The 23,431-nt window shown below is 45.9% G+C and overlaps 1 protein-coding gene across 2 annotated transcripts in view; it reads right to left on the reverse strand.

Annotated features, from left to right (window-relative positions):
- MED13L (mediator complex subunit 13L) overlaps positions 1-23,431 on the reverse strand; it is a 467,040-nt gene that overhangs the window by 232,488 nt on the left and 211,121 nt on the right. For both annotated transcript variants that reach the window (XM_063913297.1, XM_063913296.1), the window contains exons 8-10: positions 16,799-16,964; positions 16,621-16,719; positions 8,952-9,665 (exon numbers count right to left, since the gene is read on the reverse strand). In XM_063913297.1, coding sequence (XP_063769367.1) covers positions 8,952-9,665; positions 16,621-16,719; positions 16,799-16,964 — 979 coding nt within the window. The remainder of the gene's footprint in view (positions 1-8,951; positions 9,666-16,620; positions 16,720-16,798; positions 16,965-23,431) is intronic.

Raw genomic sequence — 23,431 nt, forward strand, 5'->3', positions numbered from 1 at the left:
GCGAGGAGGACGGCGGCGCGGCTCTGGGACGGACGGAGAGGATGAAACCTGCGTACCAATCCCTCTGGAGCTAATGGTGTCCAGTAGCCTAAGAAACAGGACCTTGAAACTCAGAGAAGTAGGGCTGCTTCTCTCTCCTCAGTCCCTCGATGCAGGGAGTCTGTTGCCAGCAGGCTCCCTGAAAATAAAAAAATCTAACCAAAATACTTTCTTACAGGAAACTCAGGAGAGCTCCCTGCAGTGCACCCATCTCCTCTGGGCACAGTATCAAACTGAGGTCTGGAGGAGGGACATAGAGGGAGGAGCCAGTGCACACCCAGAGCCTAAAGTCTTTCTTAACGTGCCCATGTCTCCTGCGGAGACCAGTCTATCCCCATGGTCCTTACGGAGTCCCAGCATCCTCTAGGACGTTAGAGAAATATTACAAGTAATTACATTACAAAGCAATTTAAATGTATTTACCATTAGCATGGCCTCAACTCTATATTCTTAGACAAACATACATCTAAGGAGGACTAAGACTATAAGGACATACGCCTATTTTTAAGTGAACCATCCAGTGGTAAAAATGCTTTCCACGTTGGGAATATTGGGGCAGATGTATTAAGCTGGAGAAGTGATAAAGCAGTGATAAGTGCAAGGTGATAACAGATTTGAAAAATGACAGGAGTTGGTTTATCACTTCTCCAGGCTTTACACATCTGCCCCTGTATCCTCTATCTAGAGGTATGATTATTAGTAATGTGTTTCCTTTTAACCCAATGTGTATTTTGGGCTTAGTGATTATATCGTGTTTCATATAACAGACAGTTCTACTTGGAATATTTGCTATTTCTGATCAATACAACCTGGAACTTATTAGGAATATTGCTACAATTACTTGCCTGTTAATATTGTAGAATTAATCACACAACTAGCAGCAGATGAACAAATTTTCAGTCTTGATTTAAAAAAAAAATATTTGGTGTTTTTTTTTGTTACTGTGTGTGCGTACGTGCACACAACATGCATACATACTCCACTGCCACCATATCAGGTACACCTTTCATTAATGCAACAGCTAAGTCAGCAAATTATGGCAATAACGTATTGCATACAAATCACATAGAGACTCCTTGTAATTTGGACCAAACACCATAATGGGGACAAATCTGATGGTGCCCAACTGGGAGGTTAAAGAATCGCAGAAACTGCTGATCTTGCTGGAATTTCAGACTACAGTTTATATAAATGTTTTTTTCTCTCCCATATACAATTGGAAACTGGAACAACTTTAAATTAATCAGATATCAATAGAAACCAATATTGGAAGCATTTTGGTGAACTCTTTAAGGCAACGTTAGTCCATTTGTATCATTATATGTAATGAATTTAAAAAAAAACAGTGCTATTGTGATCTCTTTGGAATTACATTAATATTGTGCTTGTTTTTATACTGAATGTTACTGTAACTTGTATGTAATTGAGGGAACCCCTGTTTTTTGTGAAGCCATAACCCTGATGAAATCACTATAATGATAAAACAAGTTGTATGGCAACAGGGAACTGAACAACAAGACACTGTACGCATTTCTACTAGGGAGCCCATACCGCACAAGGGTTTCCCGTGGACTTGTTGATACCATAAGCTACTGAGGACGCTCAGTTCAATTTGGTGCATAAAGGAAGATTAAGAGTTTATAAGCTGTTTGAATCTTATTATACTGCATAATAAATGGCCTTTGATTTTGCTTGTCTGGTGCCTTTGGTATAATGGCGTAATCAAAAGGAGTAACAATACTAGAGGAGAAGCCCTGGAGACTGGGAGTTGTGGCTCACAGAAGGCCCCAAATGTAAATTATTAATAGAAACAAACTTAAATAGTTCAATAAATAACTGGCAGAGGTTTACATGCCACAGGTACCGGAGAGAAAAATAAGATTTTACTTACCGATAAATCTATTTCTCGTAGTCCGTAGTGGATCCTGGGACTCCGTCAGGACCATGGGGAATAGCGGCTCCGCAGGAGACAGGGCACAAAATTTAAAAGTTTGACCACTAGGTGGTGTGTACTGGCTCCTCCCCCTATGACCCTCCTCCAAGCCTCCGTTAGGATACTGTGCCCGGACGAGCGTACACAATAAGGAAGGATTTTGAATCCCGGGTAAGACTCATACCAGCCACACCAATCACACCGTACAACTTGTGATCTGAACCCAGTTAACAGTATGACAAACGTAGGAGCCTCTGAACAGACGGCTCACAACAATAACAACCCGATTTTTTTGTAACAATAACTATGTACAAGTATTGCAGACAATCCGCACTTGGGATGGGCGCCCAGCATCCACTACGGACTACGAGAAATAGATTTATCGGTAAGTAAAATCTTATTTTCTCTAACGTCCTAGTGGATGCTGGGACTCAGTCAGGACCATGGGGATTATACCAAAGCTCCCAAACGGGCGGGAGAGTGCGGATGACTCTGCAGCACCGAATGAGAGAACTCCAGGTCCTTCTTAGCCAGGGTATCAAATTTGTAGAATTTTACAAACGTGTTCTCCCCTGACCACGTAGCTGCTCGGCAGAGTTGTAATGCTGAGACCCCTCGGGCAGCCGCCCAAGATGAGCCCACCTTCCTTGTGGAATGGGCCTTGACAGATTTAGGCTGTGGCAGGCCTGCCACAGAATGTGCAAGTTGAATTGTGCTACAAATCCAACGAGCAATCGTCTGCTTAGAAGCAGGAGCACCCAGCTTGTTGGGTGCATACAGTATAAACAGCGAGTCAGATTTTCTGACTCCAGCCGTCCTTGAAATATATATTTTCAATGCTCTGACAACGTCCAGCAACTTGGAATCCTCCAAATCGCTAGTAGCCGCAGGCACCACAATAGGCTGGTTCAGGTGAAACGCTGAAACCACCTTAGGCAGAAAGTGAGGACGCGTCCGCAGTTCTGCCCTGTCCGAATGGAAAATCAGATATGGGCTTTTATACGATAAAGCCGCCAATTCTGACACTCTCCTGGCTGAAGCCAGGGCCAGTAGCATGGTTACTTTCCATGTAAGATATTTCAAATCCACCGATTTGAGTGGCTCAAACCAATGGGATTTGAGAAAATCCAAAACTACATTAAGATCCCACGGTGCCACTGGGGGCACAACCGGGGGCTGTACATGTAGTACTCCTTTTACAAAAGTCTGGACTTCAGGAACTGAAGCCAATTCTTTCTGGAAGAAAATCGACAGGGCCGAAATTTGAACCTTAATGGACCCTAATTTGAGGCCCATAGACAATCCTGTTTGCAGGAAATGTAGGAATCGACCCAGTTGAAATTCCTCCGTCGGGGCCTTCCTGGCCTCACACCACGCAACATATTTTCTCCAAATGCGGTGATAATGTTGTGCAGTCACCTCCTTCCTGGCTTTTACCAGAGTAGGGATGACCTCTTCCGGAATGCCTTTTTCCCTTAGGATTCGGCGTTCAACCGCCATGCCGTCAAACGCAGCCGCGGTAAGTCTTGGAATAGACACGGTCCCTGCTGAAGCAGGTCCCGTCTTAGAGGTAGAGGCCACGGATCTTCCGTGAGCATCTCCTGAAGTTCCGGGTACCAAGTTCTTCTTGGCCAATCCGGAGCCACGAGTATTGTTCTTACTCCCCTTTGCCGTATAATTCTCAGTACTTTTGGTATGAGAGGCAGAGGAGGAAACACATACACTGACTGGTACACCCATGGTGTTACCAGAGCGTCTACAGCTATTGCCTGAGGGTCTCTTGACCTAGCGCAATACCTGTCCAGTTTTTTGTTGAGGCGGGACGCCATCATGTCCACCATTGGTCTTTCCCAATGGACCACAATCATGTGGAAGACTTCTGGATGAAGTCCCCACTCTCCCGGGTGCAGATCGTGTCTGCTGAGGAAGTCTGCTTCCCAGTTGTCCACTCCCGGGATGAACACAGCTGACAGTGCTAACACATGATTTTCTGCCCAGCGGAGAATCCTTGCAGCTTCTGCCATTGCCCTCCTGCTTCTTGTGCCGCCCTGTCTGTTTACGTGGGCGACTGCCGTGATGTTGTCCGACTGAATCAACACCGGCTGACCCTGAAGCAGAGGTTTGCCAGGCTTAGAGCATTGTAGATTGCTCTTAGCTCCAGTATATTTATGTGAAGAGATGTCTCCAGGCTTGACCACACGCCCTGGAAGTTTCTTCCCTGTGTGACCGCTCCCCAGCCTCTCAGGCTGGCATCCGTGGTCACTAGGACCCAGTTCTGTATGCCGAATCTGCGGCCCTCTAACAGATGAGCACTCTGCAACCACCATAGCAGAGACACTCTTGTCCTTGTGGACAATTTTATCCGCTGATGCATCTGCAGATGCGATCCGGACCATTTGTCCAGCAGATCCCACTGAAAAGTGTTGGAGCACTACTTGGGTTAGTGCTACTCCGACCTCCAGCTGTTCTCTGGATCTTGCCCTTATCAGGAGATCGTCCAAGTAAGGGATAATTAAGACGCCTTCTCTTCGAAGAAGGATCATCATTTCGGCCATTACCTTGGTAAAGACCCGGGGTGCCGTGGACAATCCAAACGGCAGCGTCTGAAACTGATGACAGTTTTGGACCACGAACCTGAGGTACCCTTGGTGTGAAGGACAAATTGGAACAAGAAGGTAAGCATCCTTGATGTCCAAGGACACCATAAAATCCCCTTCTTCCAGATTCGCTATCACTGCTCTGAGTGACTCCATCTTGAACTTGAATTTTTGTATGTACAGGTTCAGAGATTTTAGATTTAGAATCGGTCTTACCGAGCCGTCCGGCTTCGGTACCACAAATAGCGTGGAGTAATACCCCTGTCCCTGTTGTAGGAGGGGTACCTTGACTATCACCTGCTGAGAATACAGCTTGTGAATGGCCTCCAATACCGTCGCCCTGTCGGAGGGAGACGTTGGCAAAGCAGACTTTAGGAAACGGCGAGGAGGGGACTTCTCGAATTCCAACCTGTAACCCTGAGATACTACCTGCAGGATCCAGGGGTCCACCTGCGAGTGAGCCCACTGTGCGCTGAAATGTTTGAGGCGACCCCCCACCGCCCCTGAGTCTGCTTGTAAGGTCCCAGCGTCATGCTGACGCCTTTGTAGAAGCCGGGGAGGGCTTCTGCTCCTGGGAAGGAGCTGCTTGTTGCAGTCTCTTACCCTTTCCTTTGCCTCGGGGCAAATAGGAATGTCCTTTTGCTCGTTTGTTCTTATAGGAACGAAAGGACTGCGGCTGAAAAGCCTGCGGCTTTTTCTGCTGGGAGGTGACCTGGGGTAAAAAGGTGGATTTTCCGGCCGTTGCCGTGGCCACCAGATCCGATAGACCGACCCCAAATAATTCCTTTCCCTTATACGGCAATACTTCCATATGTCGTTTGGAATCCGCATCACCTGACCACTGGCGCGTCCATAAACTTCTTCTGGCAGATATGGACATCGCACTTACTCTTGATGCCAGAGTGCAAATATCTCTCTGTGCATCTCGCATATAAAGAAATGCATCCTTTAACTGCTCTATAGTCCGTAAAATACTGTCCCTATCCAGGGTATCAATATTTTCAGACAGTGACTCCGACCAAGCCACGCCAGCACTGCACATCCAGGCTGAGGCGATTGCTGGTCTCAGTATAACACCCGTATGTGTGTATATACTTTTTAATGTATTCTCCAGCCTCCTATCAGCTGGATCCTTGAGGGCGGCCGTATCAGGAGACGGTAACGCCACTTGCTTTGATAAGCGTGTGAGCGCCTTATCCACCCTAGGAGGTGTTTCCCAGCGCGCCCTAACCTCTGGCGGGAAAGGGTATAATGCCAATAACTTCTTTGAAATTAGCAGTTTTCTATCTGGGGTAACCCACGCTTCATCACGCACTTCATTCAGTTCCTCTGATTCAGGAAAAACTATCGGTAGTTTTTTCACACCCCACATAATACCCCTTTTTGTGGTACTTGCAGTATCAGAGATATGCAAAGCCTCCTTCATTGCCGTGATCATATAACGTGTGGCCCTACTGGAAAATACGTTTGTTTCTTCACCGTCGACACTGGATTCAGTGTCAGTGTCTGGGTCTGTGTCGACCGACTGAGGTAAAGGGCGTTTTACAGCCCCTGACGGTGTCTGAGACGCCTGGACAGGTACTAACTGGTTTGCCGGCTGTCTCATGTCGTCAACCGACTTTTGTAGCGTGCTGACACTATCCCGTAATTCCATAAACAAAGCCATCCATTCTGGTGTCGTCTCCCTAGGGGGTGACATCACCATTACAGGCAATTGCTCCGCCTCCACGCCAACATCGTCCTCATACATGTCGACACACACGTACCGACACACAGCAGACACACATGGAATGCTCTGATAGAAGACAGGACCCCACTAGCCCTTTGGGGAGACAGAGGGAGAGTTTGCCAGCACACACCCAAGCGCTATAAATATATATAGGGACAACCTTGAAAAGTGTGTTCCCTTTATAGCAGCTCAAATATTATAAATATCGCCAATAAGTGCCCCCCCTCTCTGTTTTTACCCTGTTTCTGTAGTGCAGTGCAGGGGAGAGTCCTGGGAGCCTTCCTCGCAGCGGAGCTGGGCAGGAAAATGGCGCTGTGTGCTGAGGAGAATAGGCCCCGCCCCCTTTTCGGCTGGCTTCTTCTCCCGTTTTTTTTGGAACCTGGCAGGGGTTAAATACATCCATATAGCCCCAGGGGCTATATGTGATATATTTTAGCCAGAATAGGTATATTACATTGCTGCCCAGGGCGCCCCCCCCCAGCGCCCTGCACCCTCAGTGACCGCTGGTGTGAAGTGTGCGGAGAGCAATGGCGCACAGCTGCAGTGCTGTGCGCTACCTCATGAAGACTGAGACGTCTTCTGCCGCCGGTTTCTGGACCTCTTCTCTATTCGGCATCTGCAAGGGGGTCGGCGGCGCGGCTCCGGTGACCCATCCAGGCTGTACCTGTGATCGTCCCTCTGGAGCTAGTGTCCAGTAGCCTAAGAAGCAAATCCATCCTGCACGCAGGTGAGTTCACTTCTTCTCCCCTAAGTCCCTCGTTGCAGTGAGCCTGTTGCCAGCAGGACTCACTGAAAATAAAAAACCTAACAAACTTTTTCTAAGCAGCTCTTTAGGAGAGCCACCTAGATTGCACCCTGCTCGGACGGGCACAAAAACCTAACTGAGGCTTGGAGGAGGGTCATAGGGGGAGGAGCCAGTACACACCACCTAGTGGTCAAACTTTTAAATTTTGTGCCCTGTCTCCTGCGGAGCCGCTATTCCCCATGGTCCTGACGGAGTCCCAGCATCCACTAGGACGTCAGAGAAATGTACATGACTCTGAAGAATTACGCGATGTACATAAACATATTCGGCAGCCTATAAAGGGGCGGGCGGTTGGAGTCATCTTCAGACAGCGCACTCTCTGCTTGGCTCCCTTTAGCAAACCTTATCGGGGACCAGGTCGTGGATTCTGAACAGACAATGCCTTATCAGTGTGGCTTACAATTTACCACTTCTACAACACAATCAGGATAGTTTCGGAAAACAACTTCCTGAATGATATTTATGCTTGATGCTCACAGTTACAAATATCGCAATAGCATATTTGCAAATGACTGCCAAATAGCATAGAGTTGATCAACAAGGGAATTCTGTCCACATTCATGGATATTAAAATTAGTGGTTGAGAGATCTAAAATATTCTATTAGTTTATTTTGTATATTGAGATGGTCATAGATTAATCTAGGTGGTAAGACTGTGTTCATACCTAGAACCGTAGAGGCGAGGATGGGATGCACACCAGTGAGGAGTGTGCCCAGGTTATAACACGGGTATACACACTTATCTAGTAGGATTTCACTTTAGCTATTTGCATCTTAATTCTTCTAATTTTGTACAGTTTTTATGTTTTATGCATTTTAAGTATCTTAAAAACAAACAGTATTAACTAAAGTATTTTATCTCTCCAGGGTCCCTATTACAGTCGGAGAGTACCATTAAAGCTGATCATTAATTTGTGCAGTTAGAAACCAGGTCCAGTGACTGAAAGTTACCATTGCAAGTACGCCACACTTTATATTGATCTAGATGTGAACACCTCAGGTGGTCCAAGGTGTGACTGATTTCCTCCAACACTTACCTTATATGGTAAACCAAAGGTGGAAATCTGTTTTGGATTAAGACTATTACGATACATCTATTTGTATATCTTTTGCATGACTGTAGATCTGTTAGATCTGTTAAGAAGATCCGTCTATCACCATTCTTAAGGGGAACTTCAGAGATGTATACTAAGTTTAACGAATGTACTTTATATATAGCGCCAATTACTCGCACGATACATTGTGCCGGCCGTACACATTGCAGGATGCAGTGGACTAAGACGCAATGTACCATTCAATGCTGCATTTAGCTGCGTGGCATTGTTCATTACATGGTCCCATCTGCTGTTAAGCATAGCAGATGGAACGATGCGATGAATGCCCACCGGCACACAAGATCAGTCTATATGACCAGCACTACATATTTTTCCGATTCGCACCGGTACGATATATCGTAAGACAGATAGCTAAGTATGTACCCAGCAGTACCCTGTCCTCTTGTTCTATTTAAATAATGTAATACTGCACATAATGAACATGTAATCAAATTATTCTTTGTTTGTAGAACTGTGTGAAATGATTAAATAAGTACAGAATTCAATAGGCAAATATTTACATCCATATTGTTAAAATTATCCACATTAATAATCTGCTAAAATATCAATTTATAAATGATTTGCCTCCATGTCATTATCCATACCTTTACAATACTCAGTGCTGTATTTTGTTTGTCTAAATGGGAGTGACAGTACACCACAGAACAAAAAAGGCTGTCCATTTTCTTAGATTCCTTTCAGCATGAAAATGTGTGGACCTATGCTTAAGTAACAAGAAAACACCAAACCTCACCTTTTAAGAGCAGTACTCTCAGGTCCCACATCTTGATTGGTCTCATACCACTCTTTATGAATTTCTGGTGGACAAAAGTCTTGGTCGCATACTGCTGGGAGCCTGTAACCATGCCAGCTGTCCCCTGTTAGACAGCTCTGTGGAAGCCCAGCACAGTACAAACTCGTTTCACTCATTTCGGTCATCATAGGCAAGCCAAGGCTGGCCACCATTATCGTCCTGTCATCAAGTGGTTGCATTTCTAAGCCATTAGGATAAAGACTTGAGACAGCCACCTCTTGATCAGGAAGTTCAACTTCTTGCTGTGGTGGCTGTGGACTAAGGGTAGGAGGCATAGGAGAAGCAGGTGAATGTGGGGAGTCTGCGGTAGGTAGTGGTAAAAGCTGATCTAGTTCCCCTGTAGGCGGTATGCTTGAAAATTGCCTGTTTGCTGTTGGTCCAGTAGCAGGCTCTATTCCCTGGCGTTGCTGAGCGGTGTGTTCCTGCGTCAAACACTGCTCACTCTGGGTGGGAGAGGGGCGGAGGTGAAATGGCGTAGTGGCCTTTTTCTGCAACTTTTCTGCCTTTTCCTGGCGATCATTAGGTTTGTGCTTGGAAGATGCAGAAGGCGGAAGGGAACAGTTGCTGGATGAGGTGTTTCCTCCCACACATGCCTGGGAAACTAACGGAGGGCGAGTTGCACTCTGTGCACCACGTTGCTTGGACAATTTGTGTCTACAGAACAAAAGGAAAATACTAAATAAGTACAAGCCACAAACAAAGATTCATAAGGGTTTTTTACTAAAGTGTGGCTTTTTAGAAGTGGACATGTTACACATAGCAACCAATCATTCTAGCTATTATCTACTAGAAGGTGCTAGATACTGTAAATGAGGAGCACAATCTGATTGGTTGCTATGGGTAACATCTCACCATCTAAAAACCCGCTGACATGTAAAATGAGACCGCAGGTCATGTAAAATGTGAATAGTAAATAACTTACCATTTTTGTTATTAAAGGCTATTAATCAAAATCTGTATAATTTACAGTTAAACTAAGCTTTCATGTTGATCTGTTTTATATGCATAACACTTTGGACAAGTGCTTTCTTACAGCTGAATGATAGCTTACTTACTATAACTTTTATCATACACTTTAATTATCATTTTGGATATCTAGATTATCTGTGTTCTATTCAGCCTGGCTAGTCTGAAGCAAAACCTCACTGATGCGCAAGCTTCTAGTATAGAGAGGAAGAAAACAAACATTAACGTGACCATTTATTCTGCAACATTAAAATAAGAATTTACTTACCGATAATTCTATTTCTCATAGTCCGTAGTGGATGCTGGGGACTCCGTAAGGACCATGGGGATAGCGGCTCCGCAGGAGACTGGGCACATCTAAAGAAAGCTTTAGGACTATCTGGTGTGCACTGGCTCCTCCCCCTATGACCCTCCTCCAAGCCTCAGTTAGGATACTGTGCCCGGACGAGCGTACACAATAAGGAAGGATTTTGAATCCCGGGTAAGACTCATACCAGCCACACCAATCACACCGTATAACCTGTGATCTGAACCCAGTTAACAGCATGATAACAGAGGAGCCTCTGAAAGATGGCTCACAACAAGAATAACCCGATTTTTGTAACAATAACTATGTACAAGTATTGCAGACAATCCGCACTTGGGATGGGCGCCCAGCATCCACTACGGACTATGAGAAATAGAATTATCGGTAAGTAAATTCTTATTTTCTCTAACGTCCTAAGTGGATGCTGGGGACTCCGTAAGGACCATGGGGATTATACCAAAGCTCCCAAACGGGCGGGAGAGTGCGGATGACTCTGCAGCACCAAATGAGAGAACTCCAGGTCCTCCTCAGCCAGGATATCAATTTTGTAGAATTTTACAACCGTATTTGCTCCTGACCAAGTAGCTGCTCGGCAAAGTTGTAAAGCCGAGACCCCTCGGGCAGCCGCCCAAGATGAGCCCACCTTCCTTGTGGAGTGGGCATTTACAGATTTTTGGCTGTGGCAGGCCTGCCACAGAATGTGCAAGCTGAATTGTACTACAAATCCAACGAGCAATAGTCTGCTTAGAAGCAGGAGCACCCAGCTTGTTGGGTGCATACAGGATAAACAGCGAGTCAGATTTCCTGACTCCAGCCGTCCTGGAAACATATATTTTCAGGGCCCTGACAACGTCTAGCAACTTGGAGGCCTCCAAGTCCCTAGTAGCCGCAGGCACCACAAATAGGTTGGTTCAGGTGAAACGCTGAAACCACCTTGGGGAGAAACTGAGGACGAGTCCTCAATTCCGCCCTGTCCGAATGGAAAATCAGATAAGGGCTTTTTCAGGATAAAGCCGCCAATTCTGACACGCGCCTGGCCCAGGCCAGGGCCAACAGCATGACCACTTTTCATGTGAGATATTTTAACTCCACAGATTTAAGTGGTTCAAACCAATGTGACTTTTGGAACCCAAAACTACATTGAGATCCCAAAGTGCCACTGGAGGCACAAAAGGAGGCTGTATATGCAGTACCCCTTTTACAAACGTCTGAACTTCAGGGACTGAAGCTAGTTCTTTTTGGAAGAAAATTGACAGGGCCGAAATTTGAACCTTAATGGACCCCAATTTCAGGCCCATAGACACTCCTGTTTGCAGGAAATGTAGGAATCGACCCAGTTGAATTTCCTCCGTCGGGCCTTACTGGCCTCACACCACGCAACATATTTTCGCCAATTGCGGTGATAATGTTTTTGCGGTTACATCCTTCCTGGCTTTGATCAGGAAAGGGATGACTTCATCCGGAATGCCTTTTTTCCTTCAGGATCCGGCGTTCAACCGCCATGCCGTCAAACGCAGCCGCGGTAAGTCTTGGAACAGACAGGGTCCTTGCTGGAGCAGGTCCCTTCTTAGAGGTAGAGGCCACGGATCCTCCGTGAGCATCTCTTGAAGTTCCGGTTACCAAGTCCTTCTTGGCCAATCCGGAACCACGAATATAGTGCTTACTCCTCTCCATCTTATCAATCTCAGTACCTTGGGTATGAGAGGCAGAGGAGGGAACACATACCCTGACTGGTACACCCACGGTGTTACCAGAGCGTCTACAGCTTATTGCCTGAGGGTCCCTGGACCTGGCGCAATACCGGTCGAGTTTTTAATCATGTGGAAGACTTCTGGGTGAAGTCCCCACTCTCCCGGGTGGAGGTCGTGCTGAGGAAGTCTGCTTCCCAGTTGTCCACTCCCGGAATGAATACTGCTGACAGTGCTATCACATGATTTTCCGCCTAGCGAAGAATCCTTGCAGCTTCTGCCATTGCCCTCCTGCTTCTTGTGCCACCCTGTCTGTTTACGTGGGTGACTGCCGTGATGTTGTCCGACTGGATCAACACCGGCTGACCTTGAAGCAGAGGTCTTGCTAAGCTTAGAGCATTGTAAATGTCCCTTAGCTTCAGGATATTTATGTGAAGTGATGTCTCCAGGCTTGACCATAAGCCCTCGATATTCCTTCCCTGTGTGACTGCTCCCCAGCCTCGCAGGCTGGCATCCGTGGTCACCAGGACCCAGTCCTGAATGCCTAATCTGCGGCCCTCTAGAAGATGAGCACTCTGCAACCACCACAGGAGGGACACCCTTGTCCTTAGTGACAGGGTTATCCGCTGATGCATCTGAAGATGCGACCCGGACCATTTGTCCAGCAGGTCCCACTGGAAAGTTCTTGCGTGGAATCTGCCGAATGGGATTGCTTCGTAGGAAGCCACCATTTTACCCAGAACCCTTGTGCATTGATGCACGGAGACTTGGCTCGGTTTTAGGAGGTTCCTGACTAGCTCGGATAACTCCCTGGCTTTATCCTCCGGGAGAAACACCTTTTTCTGGACTGTGTCCAGGATCATCCCTAGGAACAGAAGACACGTCGTCGGAACCAGGTGCGATTTTGGAATATTGAGAATCCAATCGTGCTGCCGCAACACTACCTGAGATAGTGCTACACCGACCTCCAACTGTTCCCTGGATCTTACCCTTATCAGGGAATTGTCCAAGTAAGGGAAACTAAAATTCACTTCCTTCGAAGGAATATCATCATTTCGGCCATTACCTTGGTAAAGACCCGGGGTGCCGTGGACCATCCATACGGCAGCGTCTGAACTGATAGTGACAGTTCTGTACCATAAACCTGAGGTACCCTTGGTGAGAAGGGTAAATTTTGACATGAAGGTAAGCATCCTTGATGTCCCGAGACATCATGTAGTCCCCTTCTTCCAGGTTCGCAATCACTGCTCTGAGTGACTCAATCTTGAATTTGAACCTCTGTATGTAAGTGTTCAAAGATTTTAGATTTAGAATCGGTCTCACCGAGCCGTCCGGCTTCGGTACCACAACAGTGTGGAATAATACCCCGTTCCCTGTTGCAGGAGGGGTATCTTGATTATCACCTGCTGGGAATACAGCTTGTGAATGGCTTCCAAAACTGTCTCCCTGTCAGAAGGAGACATCGGTAAAGCCGACTTTAGGAAACGGCGAGGGGGAGACGTCTCGAATTCTAATTTGTACCCCTGAGATATCACCTGAAGGATCCAGGGGTCTACTTGCGAGTGAGCCCACTGCGCGCTGAAATTCATTGAGACGGGCCCCCCACCGTGCCTGATTCTGCTTGTAAAGCCCCAGCGTATACTGAGGGCTTGGCAGAGGCGGGAGAGGGTTTCTGTTCCTGGGAACTGGCTGATTTCTGCAGCCTTTTTCCTCTCCCTCTGTCACGGGGCAGAAATTAGGAACCTTTTGCCCGCTTGTCCACGAAAAGACTGCGCCTGATAATACGGCGTCTTCTCATGTTGAGAGGCGACCTGGGGTACAAACGTGGAATTCCCAGCTGTTGCCGTGGCCACCAGGTCTGAAAGACCGACCCCAAATAACTCCTCCCCTTAATAAAGCAATACTTCCAAATGCCGTTTGGAATACGCATCACCTGACCACTGACGTGTCCATAACCCTCTACTGGTAGAAATGGACAACGCACTTAGACTTGATGCCAGTCGGCAAATATTCCGATGTGCATCACGCATATATAGAAATGCATCTTTTAAATGCTCTATAGGCAAAAATATACTGTCCCTATCTAGGGTATCAATATTTTCAGTCAGGGAATCAGACCACGCCAACCCAGCACTGCACATCCAGGCTGAGGCGATTGCTGGTCGCAGTATAACACCAGTATGTGTGTAAATACCTTTTAGGATACCCTCCTGCTTTCTATCAGCAGGATCCTTAAGGGCGGCCATCTCAGGCGAAGGTAGAGCCCTTACAAGCGTGTGAGCGCTTTATCCACCCTAGGGGGCGTTTCCCAACGCACCCTAACCTCTGGCGGGAAAGGATATAATGCCAATAACATTTTAGAAATTATCAGTTGTTATCGGGGGAAACCCACGCATCATCACACACCTCATTTAATTTCTCAGATTCAGGAAAACTACAGGTAGTTTTTCCTCACCGAACATAATACCCCTTTTTTGGTGGTACTCGTATTATCAGAAATGTGTAAAACATTTTTCATTGCCTCAATCATGTAACGTGTGGCCCTACTGGAAGTCACATTCGTCTCTTCACCGTCGACACTGGAGTCAGTATCCGTGTCGGCGTCTATATCTGCCATCTGAGGTAACGGGCGCTTTAGAGCCCCTGACGGCCTATGAGACGTCTGGACAGGCACAAGCTGAGTAGCCGGCTGTCTCATGTCAACCACTGTCTTTTATACAGAGCTGACACTGTCACGTAATTCCTTCCAACAGTTCATCCACTCAGGTGTCGACCCCCTAGGGGGTGACATCACTATTACAGGCAATCTGCTCCGTCTCCACATAATTTTTCTCCTCATACATGTCGACACAAAAGTACCGACATACAGCACACACACAGGGAATGCTCTGATAGAGGACAGGACCCCACTAGCCCTTTGGGGAGACAGAGGGAGAGTTTGCCAGCACACACCAGAGCGCTATATATATATACAGGGATAACCTTATATAAGTGTTTTTCCCCTTATAGCTGCTGTATAGTTAATACTGCGCCTAATTTGTGCCCCCCTCTCTTTTTTAACCCTTTCTGTAGTGTAGTGACTGCAGGGGAGAGCCAGGGAGCTTCCCTCCAACGGAGCTGTGAGGGAAAATGGCGCCAGTGTGCTGAGGAGATAGGCTCCGCCCCCTTATCGGCGGCCTTATCTCCGGTTTTTCTATGTATTCTGGCAGGGGTTAAATGCATCCATATAGCCCAGGAGCTATATGTGATGCATTTTTTGCCATCCAAGGTGTTTTTATTGCGTCTCAGGGCGCCCCCCCCCCAGCGTCCTGCACCCTCAGTGACCGAAGTGTGCTGAGAGCAATGGCGCACAGCTGCAGTGCTGTGCGCTACCTTGTTGAAGACAGGACGTCTTCTGCCGCCGATTTTCCGGACCTCTTCTGCCTTCTGGCTCTGTAAGGGGGCCGGCAGCGCGGCTCTGGGACCCATCCAAGCTGGGCCTGTGATCGTCCCTCTGGAGCTAATGTCCAGTAGCCTAAGAAGCCCAATCCACTCTGCACGCAGGTGAGTTCGCTTCTTCTCCCCTTAGTCCCTCGATGCAGTGAGCCTGTTGCCAGCAGGTCTCACTGAAAATAAAAAACCTAAACTATAACTTTCACTAAGAAGCTCAGGAGAGCCCCTAGTGTGCACCCTTCTCGTTCGGGCACAGAGATCTAACTGAGGCTTGGAGGAGGGTCATAGGGGGAGGAGTCAGTGCACACCAGATAGTCCTAAAGCTTTCTTTAGATGTGCCCAGTCTCCTGCGGAGCCGCTATCCCCATGGTCCTTACGGAGTCCCCAGCATCCACTTAGGACGTTAGAGAAAAATAAATGTTAGTATGTTAATTACCAAACAAAACCTCAATGCGTCATACAGTGAAAGTTTACACAAAAAGTGGTACACGATATAATGGATTAGATATGTTAAAATGGATCGCTATGGAAACATCCGAAGCATATGAAGAGGCTTGGGATAAAACCTGGTGTTGTATTAGATAGTGAGGGATGATCACACATTAAAAAGCAGACATGATCAAGGACTAATCAAGGTTGCAAAACTGCAGCATGGCCAGCATTTGATGGGAGTGCCCAGAAGACGCAGCAGTTTTAGAATATTACCTTGGTGCTTCCTTAGCAGATAGCCGCTTGCTGCCCTAGCTTTAATGAAACCTACACATAAACTAATAATGCCCATCTGCAATGCAATTGACTAGTTATAGCCAGAAACTGGAAATCCCCTCCTTTCTCATACCTGTATCATAGTGCCCTCATGAATCGCACATAGTATACAGCTTCAGTAAAATACATTATTTCCCTAATAAATAACACCCTTCCTAAATACCACCTGGGAGGTATAGTTTCTATTTAACAACGCCACAGTAAAGTGTCTATATATTTATGTTTCGGTTTTCCCTTCTATCCCTCATGCCAAGTTCTCCAGACACCACTTTTTCCCAGTACCTCCCTACATAGAAACAGACAAAAAACAAATGAAAAAAACTGCAATGTGTTCTTCAATTTCCATGCTTCTATCTTATAAGGTCTGTAATTAACCAAGACAATTTGACCTTCACATTATTGTGTATAAGGTTTAGTCAATATTGTGAGCCTAATGATAGATGGTTCTCACCTGGAGCACGAACAGCTGACTCTCTGGGTGGGAACCACAAAGTCCCAAGGAGTTCTGGTCACTGGTGCTTCCTCTTCTTGCTGGTTGGGGGCAGTTAACCTTTGTATGATAAAATTAAAAATAGTGAAACAATGTAAAGAAACAGACTTTATTTTTTTCATTACTGAAACAGGCTTACTTTGATTGGCTTCTGCTTAAGATGCATTCTCTCCAAGACCGTTGCGCCATTTGACTTCGCATTTTCAAATAAGTTGTTCCTCCACGCTTTGGACTGTGCCTGGAATGGTTGACGCTGTCCCCTACAGTCTGGCTGTTGCCATTTGCGGACATAGATCTAATATCTCCTGGAAAGGTGAAACACAAACAAAACACTTTCACTTTCAGTGGATTTTCACATATAACCAAAACATAGTTGCACTTCTCAGAAATGGTCAGCAGAGGGAGCTAAGAAACTTCAGAAAATCATTTAGTTCTCGAATTCTTGTAAATGGAACAGGTATTTATTCAATAGCATTTAGGTTAAACTAATATGATCTCTTGAAAGTTTCAAGAATAAGACTAAAACCTAAACAATTGCAAAATCAAATTTACTAAAACTCAATGGGATTTGTCATCACCACAAAGTGATCGCTGCCATACAATCCTCCTTTAAGATACAAATGAGAATGAACTTTAAAGTGAATTACAGGTACTGTAATGTGGGCAAAGTTTCAAAACCTAGATGCGCCAAAGCACCTCCAGAGACAGTGCAGAAACGCTGCTAGGATTAATGGTGGCATTATAATAACTCCTTTATAATATCATCATAATTCAGATATATACACAATGCCGACATTTAGAGTTACGCAATTATGAACTGACTGCACATGAGTCAAGTTCACACTGACAACGAACCAAGGTACCATAGCACTTTTACTGTCAGTGAGGATTACTTCACAAAGTGACTGACAGTTAGTACCATTTGGGGGCGGTTAAGAGTAAGGACAGCAAATACTGCAATCCTGTATGGAGAACACCTGGCACCAGCATCTCAGATCCTACAGCCATTCTGCGCAACCATAGGATTACCCATATGATGGATTATGGAAGGATCTGCGAGCACCACTGTGTGTGTACGCAGTTGCTTGGATCAGCAAAGCCGTTGGTGGGCACCTGAATACATTTCAAGGCAGCTACAGCATTAGCATATTGCCGCACATCTGCGGTGTACAAATTCCCAGCTGTGAATGCATTAGCGTACATCTCTGAATCAGATCCAAAGTGCATTCTTAAAATCGTCACTGATTCTGAACAGGAGACGCTGAAGTAGTGGCGAGTGTAAGAAACACCACTTTCCACTGATAATTACCAAGTGGGCAGTACGGATGGTGTAATTGACTCACAGCACTGAGGTCGTGGGTTCGATTTAGACCATCGCCCTAACTGTGTGGAGTTTGTATATTCTCCCTGTACTTGCGTGGGTTTCCGCCGGGTACTCCGGTTTCCTCCCACAATCCAAAAATATACTGATAGGTTAAATGGCTCCCTACAGAATTAACCTTAGTGTGAATGTGTGTACATGTGATAGGGAATATAGATTGTAAGCTCCACTGGGGCACGGACTGATGTGAATGAGCAAATATTCTCTGTAAAGCGCTGCGGAATATGTGTGCGCTATATAAATAATTGGTGGTAATAATAATAATAATAAAGTGTGATTATTTCTTGGCTGAACAGTTGGTATAACATAATGAATGAATCTTGTTGCTGCTGCAGGTCCTAACTTGTAACAGATTCCGTATGTTCAGATTCATTAGAATATGAAATCCACCCTCTATACATAGTCATTTAAAATATTTCAGCCTGGGCTATTTGCCTGTTTTCTAATGAATGCTCCCAATCACTTATTGATTTTTCCTGTAGAATATACCAGAAGGGATTATATCACAAAGAACTAGCGATTAACCATTACAATATTGAGATGAACAATGTTAAAGAAGCATACAAACTGAAAATACAGGAATATAAAATATTGTGTTGGTGGTGTACCCTGGGAGTTGAATAACATAGTACTCAAATGGGCTGGGGGGGTTAACAATGCACTAACCGGCAAGTTACAAAAAAACTTTTTGGGGAACTCTTCCTAGATAATGCATATTAAAACATAACTTTTAATAATCCTCAAAAAAAAAAAAGACACAGCGATGCTGTGTGTCTCTTTTCTGGGGTATGCAGCTACATGGTCGTGTCAGTAATGATGTGGACATAGATAAAACGTTATCGTAACAGACATATGAAATGTCAACACTGTCAAACTGTAGACATTAACATTAGGGCTGGGATTAGGTACAGACATACCACAAAAGCACATTGTTCACCATGCTGAATGTCAATGTCACTGTCAACATTATAACCATGTCCACAATATGACGACATGAACAATGTTGAAATTCTATACCAAACCATTTTTGAGTGTTATTAAAAGCAATGTTTTAATCTGTATTATCTATGGAGTTTTGCTTTGATTAGTCTCTTGGCGAATCCAGCCCTTTTCCTGCAGAATTATAGTGGCATCCATAGGTAAGTAGGAAGGAATATACGAACGTGAATAAAATTAGACTTCTACCCACGGTGACGACAATAAATTGAAATGTCATTTGTTTTCTTTTTTTTTTTAAATATTAGATTTTTATTGAAATTTTGTACAAATTATGGTTACATTTGAATTTGTAAATGAGAAATAAAACAGAAATAGGGGGAGAAGACAAGTACATAACAGAACTAATTAAGACAAGGGGAAGGAGGGTTAGGTATCAGGGACATCTGTGAATAGCAATAAAATCAGAATATAAACATAATGAAAGTGGTGAGATCTGAAACCCGTATTGAATTGAATTAGGGGCCATCTTGGTTTGGGGAGTTAAGCTCAGAAGGGTCAGGTAGGGCAATCCTGGTACCGGATAAACTACTTTGGCCCAATTTCTCTCTATATAGGAACCACTTATCCCATTTCCTACTCATATTGGGAATCCCGGGGGAAAATCCGCCCTCCGACGTTTCAAACACATAATGTTGGTGAACTTTTTGTTCTATCATTGATAGCGTGGGAACGACCGCCGACTTCCATTTGGAGGCAATGGCGGCCTTAGTTGCTATGAGGATGTGACCTAAGAGATATCTGTCGCAGTTAGACATCTCACCACGGTAGTAGTGAAATAGTGCTAATAGGGGGTCAGGTGTAAGGGATACCCCCAGGACAAGTGATATGAAAAGAAACACATCTCTCCAAAGTGACCGGATTGCTGGGCATAGCCAGAAAATGTGAAGGATATCCCCCACCATCCCACAGTTCCTCCAGCAACTAGCAGAGACATCAGGCCAAATCTTGTGCAAGCGTTCCGGCGTAAAGTACACCCTATGGACCAATTTGTAGTACATTTCACAATGATTTATACATTTAGAAATTTTAAAGCAGGATTGAAAGATAATTTTCCAAATATCCTCGGTGAAGACCGCAGGGAGGTCTTTTTCCCATTTGGTCTGTGAGGGGAATACCCCACGCCGGGCCCCAGTCACAAGATATTGGTACCATCTGGAGATGCCGCCTTTATTACTGACAGGCAACAGGAGTGACATCAGCAATTTAGGGGGGCCAATATGGGGGACTCGGTTAGGAGAAAAACTTTGAAGCCAATGCCTCAATTGCAGATATCTGTGAAAATCTTGTTTAGGTACCTGGAATTGTTCCTGAAGTAAGGAAAATGGGACTAACACACCGTCCCGAAGGACATCCTTCAAGGTGGAGAGGCCCCTGTCTCGCCAATGGTGTAAATGAAGGTTTGGGATCAATGTGGCTATGGTGTGGAGAGACAATTGGGGGGAGGGAAGGGCTCCGGCGGGGAGGGATTTAAGTACGGTTTTCCATGCTAACAACGTTGCCTGAACCGCCGCGTTTCTCACCCCCTCTGGAGGGATAGAAGCTGTAGGCAGCCAAAACAAGTCGGATAGTGCGAAGGGGGAGACGGCACTCCGTTCCAGTGCCACCCATGGTTTAGGGGTGTCTTGAGTGAACCAGTCTCTGGCCTGAGCGAGTAAACAAGCATTGTGGTATCTCTCTAAATCTGGGTAGGCCACTCCCCCGTCACACTTCCGCGCAACCAGGGTGGATTTTGCTATCCTCGGTTTTGAGCCCCCCCACACATAGTTTGATAGTAAACGGTTAAATCTATTGCAAATATCTTTAGGGAAGGTCCTAGGAATGGTGCGGAAAAGGTACATCAGTTTGGGTAAGAGCACCATCTTCGCAGCTGCTACTCGTCCGACCCATGAAACCTCCTGCATCATCCAGTCTTTAATAAATAGCTCAAATGTTCTAAAGAGGGGGTCATAGTTACATCCCATTAAATCTCGCCCTCTGGAAATTTGCACACCCAAATATTTAAGTGACCTGAGTTGCCATGCGTATTTGTAGGCCGTCTTTAGACGCCTAAGAGCGTCATCTGAAATATTCAGAGGGAGGGCCTCGGTCTTAGTGGTATTTAGCTTATAATAGGAGATCGCTGCATAGGAGTCTAAGAGAGAGTGTAAATGCGGTAATGACGATTCAGGGTCGCTAAGGCATACTAAGATATCGTCAGCAAAAAGACATATTTTATGGTGCGTCCCTTCCACCACTGGGCCAGCAATGGAGTCTAGTGTCCTGATCCGCTCCGCCAAGGGCTCAATAGCCAGCACAAAAATGAGGGGTGAAAGGGGGCAACCTTGACGGGTCCCATTCGTGATATTGAATGTATATGAATTACAACCATTGGTGAACACCGAGGCCGATGGGGAGGAGTACAGGGCCAGGATGGAGTCGAGTATCCTACCTGCAAATCCAAAGCAGTCCAAGGTAGCCCGCAGATAGTCCCAGTGCAGCCTATCAAATGCCTTCTCTGCATCCAAAGAGAGAAGCAAGAGAGGCTCGTCTCGGGCTTGGCAGCGTTCAATCAAATTGATAACCCTCCGTGTGTTATCAGATGCTTGCCGTCCAAGAACAAAACCTACCTGGTCAGGGTTAATCAGACTGGGTAAGAGTGGGGATATCCTATTTGCAACCAACTTAGCGAACAGTTTAAGATCCGTGTTTAACAGTGCTATCGGGCGGTAGTTCTGGACCACAGCAGGAGATTTACCCGCCTTAGGGATGGTAACTATACGGGCCTCCAACATCTCTTTCGGGAAGCATGTGGAGTCTGAGGCTTCGTTGAAAACTGACACTAAAATCGGGGCAAGAGTAGATTTAAAGGTTTTATAGAAGTTGGCGGGGTATCCATCTGGGCCCGGGGCCTTGTTTACTGGGCAGGATTCAATAGCTGCCACGACTTCCTCATGCACCCAGGGCGAACTAAGGTATTCAAGGGTCTGAGGGTCAATAGTGGGAAGGGACAGCCCCTCCAAGAAACCAGCAATGTCCACCAAGGAAGGCTGAGGGGTATCAGGATCATCTCTAAGGTTGTACAACTGTGAATAGTATTCGGCAAACGCATTGGCTATCTCTCCCGGATCGGTTACTTTAACTCCCGATGCAGTATGTACAGCATGTATGCGTTCTTTAGCTCTACGTCCCCTTAGTTTACGCGCCAGCAAGCGTCCCGCTCTATTACCAAGCCTATAATATTGTTGATTGAGTCGCTGCAGATTGCGATGTACCTCCGATAGGGCAAATGCATTCACTTTGTCGCGGGCAGCAAGGAGTTCCTTAAAGAGGGCTTTATTATTGGGGTCACTTTTATGTGCAGTTTCCAGACGAGCAGCCTCCCGTTCGGCCGAGGCCTGTCTACTTTTATACTCACGTTTAAGTCTAGCTGCTATTTGGATTGCGGAGCCTCTAACCACCGCTTTCAGAGAACACCAATGGTTGAAGACGTTTGTGTCCTTGGGGCAGTTAGTAGCTAAGTATAGGTCTAAAGATTGCTGAATGGCCTGGCGGGCCTCAGGGCGGGATAGAAGGTACGGGCCCAATCTCCAGGGGCCATGGGGGACCTCTCTCTTATCGGCTTCCCAGATCATAACAAGTGGTGAATGATCTGACCAAGACATAGGTAATATGTCCACCTTACTAATGGCAGCTAACGTCCACTTATCAACTAACGCCAAGTCTATTCTAGAGTACGAACTATGGACGTGGGAAAAGAAGGTGTAATCACGTTCTGCAGGGTGTTTGGCTCTCCATGCATCATACAGCGAATATTCAGCTAACAATTGACCGAATCTGCCTGAGGGATCCTGGGTCGGACTGCTACGAAAAGTTCGGGTTGGACGAGAGCGATCTAAATTGGGGTCCAGCACCATGTTGAAATCTCCAAGGATCAACAGGGCTCCTTTCGTATGCTCTTGAAGAGTTCTACAAAAGGTTCTAAGGAATTTTATTTGTTTGGTATTGGGGGCGTAGCAGGAGACTAGAGTGGTCTCCACATTATCTAGTCGACCTACTAAAATTAAATATCTCCCGTCAGGGTCTTCATATTTAGAGGACAGGACAAACGGGCAGTGTTGTGCTATGAGGAGGGCTACGCCGGCTTTCTTGGTGGGGCCATTTGCAGTATAGCAAAGGGGGTAACGTGAATTAGTGAAGAGGGGAGGATTTTGACTCTGAAAATGGGTTTCCTGAACAGCTACTACGTGTGCCCTGAGCTTATAAAAATAGTTCAAGGCTACTCTACGTTTTTGAGGAGAGTTAAGCCCTTTGGCATTAATGGAAACTATCTTCACCATTTTCAATTACAGAAGGAACTGATATCTCTGATGACCAATATCTGTGCTGAGACCGGTATACCTGATAGGGAGGGGG

This window comes from Pseudophryne corroboree, chromosome 1 (assembly GCF_028390025.1).
Source record: "Pseudophryne corroboree isolate aPseCor3 chromosome 1, aPseCor3.hap2, whole genome shotgun sequence".
Lineage (NCBI taxonomy): Eukaryota > Metazoa > Chordata > Amphibia > Anura > Myobatrachidae > Pseudophryne > Pseudophryne corroboree.